Source organism: Nerophis lumbriciformis, linkage group LG08, assembly GCF_033978685.3.
Source record: "Nerophis lumbriciformis linkage group LG08, RoL_Nlum_v2.1, whole genome shotgun sequence".
NCBI lineage: Eukaryota > Metazoa > Chordata > Actinopteri > Syngnathiformes > Syngnathidae > Nerophis > Nerophis lumbriciformis.
This window is the reverse complement of record NC_084555.2, coordinates 40,182,555-40,193,713: the sequence shown is the minus strand read 5'-3', so window position 1 is coordinate 40,193,713 and position 11,159 is coordinate 40,182,555. Positions and strand designations below refer to the sequence as shown.

At 41.6% G+C, this 11,159-nt stretch overlaps 1 protein-coding gene across 1 annotated transcript; it reads right to left on the bottom strand.

Moving 5' to 3' along the window:
* Positions 1 to 678: 678 nt before the first annotated feature.
* LOC133611799 (thrombospondin-1-like) lies at positions 679 to 9,727 on the bottom strand. The gene is made up of 22 exons (XM_061968933.2): positions 9,609 to 9,727; positions 9,422 to 9,505; positions 8,785 to 9,344; positions 8,637 to 8,715; positions 7,982 to 8,071; positions 7,795 to 7,904; positions 7,440 to 7,562; positions 7,079 to 7,175; positions 6,830 to 7,003; positions 6,575 to 6,751; positions 6,324 to 6,497; positions 5,720 to 6,000; positions 5,418 to 5,636; positions 5,224 to 5,331; positions 4,627 to 4,786; positions 4,402 to 4,520; positions 3,866 to 4,100; positions 3,560 to 3,787; positions 3,207 to 3,478; positions 2,519 to 2,616; positions 2,301 to 2,440; positions 679 to 2,216 (listed from the first exon to the last, which is right to left on the bottom strand). Exons 2-22 carry the CDS (start codon positions 9,483 to 9,485, stop codon positions 2,209 to 2,211), a joined length of 3,516 nt encoding a protein of 1,171 aa, XP_061824917.1. The 5' UTR covers positions 9,486 to 9,505; positions 9,609 to 9,727; the 3' UTR covers positions 679 to 2,208.
* Positions 9,728 to 11,159: the final 1,432 nt, after the last annotated feature.

Sequence of the window (11,159 nt, the reverse complement as noted above, 5' to 3'; positions counted from 1 at the left end):
CTAGGGAGGCGTTCGGGTGGCATCCTGACCAGATGCCCGAACCACCTCATCTGGCTCCTCTCGATGTGGAGGAGCAGCGGCTTTACTTTGAGCTCCTCCCGGATGACAGAGCTTCTCACCCTATCTCTAAGGGAGAGACCCGCCACCCGGCGGACGAAACTCACTTCGGCCGCTTGAACCTGTGATCTTGTCCTTTTGGTCATAACCCAAAGCTCATGACCATAGGTGAGGATGGGAACGTAGATCGACCGGTAAATTGAGAGCTTTGCCTTCTGGCTCAGCTCCTTCTTCACCACAACGGATCGATACAGTGTCTGCATTACTGAAGACGCCGCACCGATCCGCCTGTCGATCTCACGATCCACTATTCCCTCACTCGTGAACAAGACTACGTGAACGTGCAGTTAACTGGCTTATATTTCATGTTGAGTTTTCCCGCTGTTTACTCTCAAGAATACTCCCTTTCTCCAAGGCTTCACCGGACTCGACTAATGAATTCCATTTGCGAAACACAGCGTGGCTCGACTCCCTTTTTGCTTTTTTAAGGACAAGAGCTCCATCAAAGTAAATATAGCGTCCATGTATGGACTGTCTGACAGGCAAGTGATGACATGATATACATATATATATATATATATATATATATATATACATTTATTTATTTTTTTAAGCGTTTATTATTCACTTGACATATCAAACAAACAAAACAACAATAAAAACAAATAGGAGTATAAACATAATTTTTTTTGTCTGGTAAAAACTATACAAATGTTTTTATAGAAAAGCGTCAAATACATCAAAATAACAAAAGACATCAGTGTGCAAATAAGTTTATACAGACAGAAACGCTTCCATAAGGCTTCTAGATAAATTATTTAAATAGCATATATCTACACAAATCTCATAACTTCAACATCAGAATAATTTATAAAAAAAAAAGGCACTGGAAAATACATAAAGCACAACATAATTGTTCCTGCTTGGGCTTCTTTCCCCCCCTATAAAAATAGTATGTATATATACAGCACATGATTGAGAGTACGGTCTTTGCCAAAAGACCTAAAGAAAAAGCTACCCAAAAAAGGCAAAAACAAATCGATGCCATCCAATTTAGACTAAGAAAAGTGAATTGGCCTCAATGCAAAAACAAGTCATGAGGTAATATTTGCACGTTTTGTTTTGTTTTTTTGCACACACAAGCTCAGGCACACCACTTACGCATTTTGTGCACAAATTGTCAGTGAAATTGGAATTTTTAAAAATCATTTGAAAATGGCTTGTTGACAAGTAGTGATGGGTGTCTGACTCAATCTCTTAAGATTGACTGAAAAAAACGATGGAATTGGAATATTGTTTTGTCTCGGAACGTTCTGAACTCTTGTTGTTTCCATTGGGCATGTAACTCAATCTACCAGAGCGGACGTGTTTCAGCAAACGAGTTGAGACCAACTTAACAGTGCCTCTGCTGCTTTCTGCCAAGTAGTGCACTCTTGATTAATCAATAATAGTTCAACCAAATTTCAATGTATTGATTAATATGGCCACATGTATTATTATCTTCATAAATATCATATATAATTTGTTCCAAAGCAATTGCTTTAGGGCCCTGTGCTCTCCTTTTTGTGCTCTTAACCTGAGATAGCCATCCTTATATACGTAGAAGACCTTTAATAACAAAGATCAGCAAGTTTGAAAGGGGTCACACTAAAAGAAATGCTGAAAAAAAAAATAAAAAAAATGCACGTCCACTCAAACCACATTCGGTATTTATGATCGTAACATTCACTCCAAACTGTCCACGGTCCCTCAAGGACTCCTTTCAGGAGGGTTATAGGAAGTCCCCCGGCCAAAGAAAGTTCTCCTACTGCTTTCTTCATACAAAAAAAAAAGAGTCCACAGCAGATGTACATTAATGCTCAAAGATGAAAAGAACACTAAAGGAATGTTCCCTTTCATCCCTTCTCCACTGAGGGATATCAGCAAAGTTCAGGTGTGCAAAGCAATAAATGTGCCCCCCGCGTTCAAGGGAAGGAGGGAGGCAGATTCTTCTGAGCAGAGCTGCGCTCAAAATTGGTGCAGAAATATCACTGAACTTTCATTTTGGTTTTAATAGTCCTGAGGTCATGTTACCTCACGCTACCGCTCATTCTTCCTCCAATGTGCATCGCTTCAAAACTGGGAGACATCTTTCAGCCTGACTTCATTGCATTACGCATCTGAAAGAGAAAGTCACAAATGATGTATTTTGTGTTTAACAGCCACCTCAAGTGCTGTATAGATTGTCATTCAGCAAGTCTCACCTTTACATTCATATTTCAGGTCGGAGAAGTAAACCATCTCTTGAGAAAAGACGTACAAGCCTAGTCGCCCCCCAGCGTAGGTTTTGTCGTAGATGTTTCCAGAGTCGGCCATGATTCTCTTACCCTCGTACATCACCACTCTAAAAAATAGACCCAGGGCTCACGTCAGATCATTGTTGCTTCCAAAATGACATTTCTAATGAAGCCGTAAAACATACCTAATAAGGCCAGTCTTTGGTCTGTGGATAAGGTGCCATCTGTAGGCGGTGAAGTCCTTCCAGCCGATGTTTTTGGGGTCGTGCCACAGAGTACGTACCTGGAAATCAATACAAAGTTCAAACTTTAGTGTTCCCCTATTATACAGAATTGGCTTGATTTCATACCACTAAGTCTGTTTATGACCAGAAATCGTGCTCCACTTTTGTTTTGAAGTTTCAAGTTTTCAATCTTGCTACCTAACAAGATGAGCCTGCCTTGTATATACTGTCACCACTTCACGGAGGATAGCTTTGATTAAAATGATAAACCCCCACCCAGAAAACAAACACGCTTTGCGACCCATCTTAAAATAAATATGAGTCACTCAGCTACGGATATGCGTTCTGTAAGTTTCATCATTCAGTTTTTCTTCAGCAAATAGGCTAACGTAGCATGATTTTGTTGTTAAAATGTGAGTGTAATGTTAGCAATGTAGCTCACATAGCTATGCTAGTGTTGCTGGTGTCTGTTTCCTCCTGTTCCACTTATGTTGTTAAATGACATCTATTATGTTGGACATGTGCAGAGTTAGTGTATAAGTAAAACGTGGATACATGCACAAAAGCGCTTTTTGGAGCGACGCAGCTCGTTAACATGAAAAATACAGACAAACAAACGTTCAAAAATACATTATAAATATTTGCTCACCTGTCCTGCTGTGTCTCCAGTGTGCCACAGGGCATTCCTCAGGTGCTCGCCAGGCCCGGTGGTGGAGTTAACCACTTTGATTGACAGGCCTGAGTAGCCTTGAGCCCTAGTGGGAGTATGAGACCAGTAGGTCTGTGTGATCTGTTTCCACATGACCGTGTAGAAACGAGAGCTGGACTGGTAGCCGAACACGAAACCAGCATAGTCGTCATCCCGATCTGTGTTGATGAAAAACGTTCCGCTGAAGTCCACAGCACTGAACTCATCAAAACCTGGGTTAGGACGAGAGATGGGTTAGGATTTGATGGCAACTACATTGTGTCTGAGCAGAAATGTGTGTCTAAGTTTCTTACCAACAGCAATGCCTGGGTCACAGTTGACAGTCTGTACCAACTCCTTGCCCTGATGTCTGACCACCCAGTTGGGATCAATCTGGGAGGTGCCTTTAGGATCCAAAGGAACCATCTGGAATCTTCGGAAATCGGTTTCACTGATGGCAAAGTTCTCTGGGCAAACATCATCAATGTCCAGGACGTTGTCTTGGTCGAAATCATCCTTGCACACATCACCTCGGCCATCACCTAAGACAAGAACACCCAATAAGTTATCAGGCATGGACATGACTTGATAGACGTGTAAGACTGACAGGAGTGACTCACCATCAGTGTCCACCTGATCAGGGTTAAAGGCCAGCCTGCAGTTGTCCTTGTCATCAGGAATGCCATCATTGTCGTCATCGTGGTCGCAGGCATCACCCTTGCCATCCTTGTCATGGTCCGCCTGGTTGGCATTGGATATATAGGGACAATTGTCCAAATTGTTCTGGTGTCCGTCCTCGTCAATGTCCTGGTTGTTGTCGCACTTGTCTCCCACAAGATCTGAGTCCGAGTCGATCTGCGGGAAAGATACATTCTTAGATTTATGGGTCAGCACCATGTGAAAATAACTTGTTACTTGCTTTTGTTTTGTTTTTCATCAGTTTTAGTATGAGAGGCGATGCTATGTATGTGATTTAAAGCAAATCCTTGTGTCGAGGTATGCAAGCTGCAGCTTAATCTTAAATCATACTTTATCATATCCTCTTCAAACAGTTCTTTCATTCTACAGCTTTTATAGCCTCCAGATGACTCTCACATTGTTATCTCGCACGGCATTGTTCCGTGCTGAGGAATGACTAATATAAAATCGGCCTCACCTGATCAGGGTTGTGCTCCAGAGGGCAGTTATCACAGTGGTCTCCCACACCATCCCTGTCTGTATCCCTCTGATCCACGTTGTAAACATATGGGCAGTTGTCATGCTCGTTCAGAACGCCTGTTGAGATAAAACGCATACTTGTATTATTAGCCTTTGGGACTAAGTACATTTTTTCTTTAGACGCAGTGGGGAAGTTATGAAGCATAATGTCACTGCTTCTTACCATCACCGTCAATGTCCACAGCACAGGCATCCCCCTCCCCGTTATCATCAGTGTCCGTCTGGTCCGTGTTTGCCTCAAACACGCAGTTGTCACAGCTGTCGCCAACATCATCCCTGTCTGCATCATACTGGGCGGGGTTGTACACTCGTGGGCAGTTGTCCTAAATAAATAAAAAGTCAATTAAATTAAAATGAAAATTAATTAAAACACTTCTACATATTTAGCAACTTTATCTAAGTCTGCATGTGTTTTAAAATGTTGGTTTTGCCACTCAGCTAATAATAACTAACTATGAGTTTTCCTTTGCACTCCGAATCATTATTTAAAAAAAGCTAATTTTTACATATATTGAGTTTTATTTGGGGTTTAGGTAAACAATTAAAACATCTACAATATTGGAAAAGGTGATGATATGGGCATAATATCATAGCAAACAAGCACACATATATATACATATACTGTATATATAAATTCCTATATTTATACACAGAGCATACACAGAGCTATGGCCTGCGCAAGACTGAATTGGGGCTCTGTCTGCTCTGTGGTGAATGCTCAATGTTTAAGCAATAAAAAAACCTTGTTGGGATGACTCACCCTATCATCAGGGATACCATCATTGTCATCATCGTGGTCACATTCATCACCGCGGCCGTCCTTGTCATGATCTTCCTGACCAGAGTTGGGAAGGTTGGGGCAGTTATCCTAAGTAAGGGAAACAAGTCAGTTAGATTGATGGATAATCATGGAATTGGGTTGTTTTGGATGTCTGTCCAGTCTGTGTAGGCTACCTTTTTGCAGTGGTAGGTTGCATTCTCCACACACAACAGTTCAGAGTTAGGCCATCCATCCAGGTCAGTGTCTTCTCCGCAGATATGCCCATTCCCAGCATACCCTGGCCTGCACTCACAGCGGAACATGGACTCAGAGAAGATGCCCAAGTAGATGCAGTTGGCGTTTTTGTTGCAGTTGTGGCTACCATCTTGGCAAGGGTTGCGTGGTTTGCAAACCTGGAAGTAAAACATCCCGCAAATTAATTTAACTGAAAACAGCAGGCCTACTTTCCATGCATGCACTGGGTAATAACTCAAACCTGTTTCTTGGCAGTTGCCTGCTCCACTCCCCGTCCGAAGGGCTGAGGACCAGAGTAGCGAGCTGGGCATGGCAGGCAGTTGTATCCTGGCTCTGTATTCTCGCAGCGATGGACTCCATTTTGTGTGTGGCAAGCATCTGGGACCTCTTTGCACTCGTCGATGTCTTTGCACGCAACGCCGTTTCCGTTGTAGCCTATCGGACACTTGCCACACTTGAATGAGCCGTCTGGGAAGCTAGTGCACTTTGAGCCAGGGAAGCATGGATTGGAGAGGCAACCGTCTGCACAGAGAAAAATGGGTTGGTGTTAAATTTTGCAAATAGATTGTCTAAATGGTAATCTTTCCCTCAAAAATAGCCTGAAAGAGACAGATAATGAATTATTTGGAGTCTACAGATCTATCCATGCAAATAAGTCAGAGCTTTTAATCATGTCACTCACACATACGAGTGACTTTAAAAAAAAAAAAACAGATTCAGTAAACTGTCAAATTCAAAGAAATTGATTTTTTGCATTGCAAATTAGTTTTGTTGTCTTAAAACAAAGACTCTTCTTATATTCGCGTCAACACAGTAGTTTACTACCAGTTGTCACACTTGCTTACCAATGGGACAGTCCTGTTTGTTGCACACTTGAGACGTGGTGGCTTCCCCAATGCAATCCTTCCCTCCGTATTTGGGAATAGGATCAGAACAGAGACGTTTGCGGATCTGGATGCCTCCATTACATGTGACTGTACAGGTGTCCCATGGTGACCAAGGCCCCCAACCTCCGTTGACTGAAAGATTGAGAAGACCACCACTTAGTATGCTTTTTTAAATTCAAATGTACTTTTGATGATGGAATTAAACTTACTAGGACAAGGTGACTTGTGGCAGATTTCAGTCTGCCGTCCCTCTCCTTGGCAATCCATGCCTCCCATCTGAGGTGTGGGGGAGTTGCAGAGGCGTATGCGGGTGATGAGCCCCTCCCCGCAGGTCACAGAGCATGAGGACCAGGGAGACCAATGGCTCCAACCTCCGTCTTGTTTGACTGTGAGCGCCAAAAACAACATTCAGTCCTCCCAATTCTAAAACAGCAGATTCTACGAAGACCTTCATTTGTACTCACAGCGTTTGTCGCATTCCTGAGGAAAGCAGTCTCGCGTTTGGACTGAGGTGCCCTCACAGTTGCTGTTGATGCGATCACAGGAACGTCCACGCTGCTGGATCCCCCGACCGCATGTCACAGAGCATTGAGTCCACTGTGACCAAGAAGACCAGTCGTCTTCTGCAGAGTCACTTGCTGTAGGAAGAGAGGCGGTTAAAACATTCTCACATGAAACAGGACATAAGAATATATTTTAAGATTAAAGCTTACGATTTCCGCAACGTGGGCAGCACTCTCCCTCTGGCACGGTGCCATTGGCACAGGGAATCAGAGGACAGGAGATTTTTCGACACACAGTGGCCGAGTTCTAAATGAAGGGACGATCGGGTTAGAACAAGAATATTGAGTTGGCTTCATTTGTGGACTAATTGCTATGTTGTACAACAGCGTGATTGTTAGCAAGCGCTTCACACTCCCGCTTTGTTGACACAAATCAGAACCCTGACAAAAAATAATTTCATGCTGGGAAAATATCCCCATGATGCTTGTGTCTGTTTCTAAGAACCTTCACTAATGCGTTCACATTGTGTTTGGCTTCCCGAGTAGGAAACACAAGTGTTTCTTCACTTACCTGGCAAGTGCACTCAGTGCAGTCGTCCACCGTCCATTCGTCTTTGTCCTTGTGCACGATCCCGTTGTGGATGCACACATTGTGGTTTTTGATTTTGTTTTGAATCTCGGCGCTGACCTCAGACTGCAGGGGAAAGAGAGGACTAGAGTGAGGGAGGGGGGTTGCTAGCTTGGGACCAAGGACGGAAAACATGCACTTTGCCAACGTTCCAGTACAAATGAATCACCAGCCTACATAATGATTAAGACATTGCCTGACTCTTGTGAGCAAACATATTTGTGTATCCACATGGGTCTCATTAGGGACAGCAGCGACAAGTGGCGCTGGGAATGTGCTATGGTGATGAAGTGCTTACCACTTTACGCAGCTCGTTGGACAGATGCGTAACCACCACGCCGAGTCCCCGGAGCTCCTTGAACATGCCTGCGATGTCCTCACAAGAGAGGCCACAGACAGACTGCATATCTAGAGTAGAAAAAACAGAAACCCGTTCAGGACCTCGCTTCCTTGAGGTGAAAATGAGGCACGTGTGGATTCCTTACTTTTGGTTTTGTGGCCGGTGTAGTCAGTCCTAATGGCTGGACTAGAGCCGTTCACTGGGTTTTCCAGAGTGAGGACATCGGTTAAAGTGGCTGCAAGGAGATGATCAATAAATATTGTTTGTAAATTGAATCAGTCAGAAATAGGTCTATTTGTGTCAATCAAACCAAAACATTTTTTGGGAAATGATCTGCATGACCATTCTATTTTCTATTTTCCCCTGCTATTATGTATACTGCATATGGTGTTGCTGCTACTGGAAAATGTATTTTTTATGAGGCCATACAATAAAAATGATATCTAATCCAATCTAAGTATCCCACTTTATGCAATGTATACATACGTATTAGGTGACTTAAACAATAATACTTTAGCAAAGTAAATTCAATTTCATAAAATATTTAGCAAATACATTTGAATGTGTATGATAATTTCACACATATTTCATATATTTACGGTATACTTAAAAAAAAAAAAATTATTTACAGTGTTCCTCCATACTACTGAACATAGTGTTCGTACAGCAGTCTGAGAATCTATGATCTACATGAATGTTGCTTTATTGTCTCCCTTGTTTATATTGTGTTGATACATTCTGGACAGTTTGAACGCTTCCCGTGTTTATGTTCCTCAATATACTGTACTTTAAGGACTTACCTCCACTTTGGCAGCCCTTATTTCTTAGGATGGTCTCCAAAGTTGTCCCAAAGACAAATCTCACATTCTGCAGCACTCCCTGAAGAAAGACGGTGTTATTACAGAAATATTCCACATGAAATATTAAAAAGGTCTACTAAGTCCTTACCATAAATTTTTCCCTCGCCGCTCCCTTCCCGATCCTGAGCCTGGAGGTATCTGCCAGCTCCTGGGACAACACTCTCTGGATGGTTTCGTCCATCTCGGACACGTTGATCTCCTCGCAACCCACAAAAAGCTGCACACGATCATCCTGGAAGAAGAGTGTGATGTTCTTCCAGTGCCCTGTGGCCAGGTGTGCTTCCTCGATGGACACCAGCTGCTGGTGGTTGCCGGTGGAGTAGAAGACGTCCAAAGTGTTGGCTTTGCCGTTGGAGATGATCTCAAACACCGGACCGGACCCGTCTTTCTTCTCTATTGTCAGGAGGCTTCCTCGATTCCTCTTGGATTGCTTCAGGTTGACCAGGAGGATGAAGCCCCTCTCGGATTGGATGGAGTCGATGAGGTCCCCAAAGGAGCTGTCTGGTACGGAGGGGATCAGGTCTGCGTTGAGGATCTTGTAGGCCGGGCTGTATGGATCAGCACCTTTGACCAGAGTCACCCCACTGTATCTCTTGTCCACTCGCACAAGATCAAATAAGTCATAAACACTGTTGTCATCACGAGCCTCTGCGGAGCAAACATAAAAAACAATTAAATATACCTTGAATATAACATTTAAATGTTTGGTTTTTTTGCATGCTCACCTGCTAATCTTGCGCCCTCACACCTCCAAAGCATCAAAAGCAGAAAGATGCCCCACAGCATCATCTCCTTTTCTCAAGGTAAAGCTATATTTTAAACAAAAATGTACATTTTACTTAATTACAGACACGTGATTTTCACTAATAAAACATATACATGTATAAATAAAACATTTGATAGTGGACATACCTGTAAAAAAGAGAATTCCTAAAAAAAGTGAAAAAAAGTATATTTATCCTGTAACTTGTGGAGTTGGGGGAGGCTCAATTTATATGTTGATTTTATTCCGATGGAGGCTCAAACGTTGGATTCCACTGACAAGTAGCGCGGAGTGGAGGCTATTTGAAGAGTTGAGGGACATTCCTGAGGCGCAGACTGCACCAATGGGAGGCCGGAGACGCAGACTTGGGGGCGGGTCTTGGCACTTGACCTCACACAGCCAGTCGCAGTCACATCCGAGACGCGCACAAAAATGCATTCCTGAGCTGCATTTCCATCAGCGGACAAATATTCCATACACTCACCAGGGGCAGTTTCCGGTCAAATACAAATGTAATCTCCCAATAAATACTTGAAGTTTTTATTAACTGTTGTTTTCAGGAACAATGTGTGCCACGATTATCTGGACAAATTATAGCCCGGCCATTAGTATTATGTATATTATATGTGTGTAATACGAATAAAACAATGTATGTATGTATTTATTGATATAAACGTAAACTATGTTTATTAATAGCAGCTCATCTGCAGACTGAATAAAACATTTCAAGATATGTTATTCCTAATGTGGCCACTAGATGACTCACTGAGCAAGCCAGTGAGACTCCTTTGCACTGCATAAAAAATAGTCATTAATACTCTACATTATATTATTGTACATTTACTCTCTGGGCCCTAAAATACACGTTAGGGTGTATTTTTTTAATGTCCCTGAGTGTTATTCATTATTGTGTTTTTATTAAAATCATTATTATATTTTGTAAGTGTTAAGCAATATACTATAATGCATTATTATTAATTAATAAATATGAGTGTCTAATGTTTAAATGTTTTGTATTGATGATTTACATTTTTCTATTGTTATTATTATTATTATTATTAGTATCATTATTGTTGTTATTATTATTATTATTATGATATTAACAATGTTTTTTAATGTTAAGTGCTATTTACTTGATTAAAATAAGTAAGTAATTTAAGTAATTTCAAATCCTCCTTCAAATTTCCTTTTCTAAGTGCAAGTAGCTTGCATCATCATCATCATCATCATATTATTTGTCATTATCACAAGAATGTTTTACTTACGTCAAGTTGCAAAGTAATAACAAAAACAAATAGAAAATAACTACAAGAGGCAATTCCTGAAGGAATTGCATGTGAATGCTCCAATGCTAAAGTTGAACTGAAATGCTGACAGAATGCAGTATGAATGTAAGAATAGTTTGAATGTTGGAATGGTTTGAATGTTAAAAAGCTGACGCTGAACTGAAATGCTAACGGACCATAGGATGAATGTGGAAATGGTTTAAATGTTGAAATTGTTTAAATGCTGAAATAGTTTGAATGTTGGAATGCTTTGAATGTTGAAGAGTTGGAATTTCCTGGGAAACCGGAATTTGGTTTGGAAATTGGGAAAGTGTTAGTTTGAATGTCCAGGATGAGTGGAATGTGTTGATGTTGGAATGGTTTGAATAGGTTGAAAAAGGTGGGAATTGTGCAACTTGGAAAAATTTTTCATTC

Excerpts from the sequence above, each read along its gene's own strand:
- LOC133611799 (XM_061968933.2), bottom strand. The coding sequence starts at position 9,485 with ATGATGCTGTGGGGCATCTTTCTGCTTTTGATGCTTTGGAGGTGTGAG. Across the intron at positions 3,788-3,865 it reads TGATCAGGTGGACACTGATG|GTGATGGCCGAGGTGATGTG; the intron begins GTGAGTCACTCC and ends TTCTTGTCTTAG. Across the intron at positions 2,441-2,518 it reads CCAAAGACTGGCCTTATTAG|AGTGGTGATGTACGAGGGTA; the intron begins GTATGTTTTACG and ends TCTATTTTTTAG.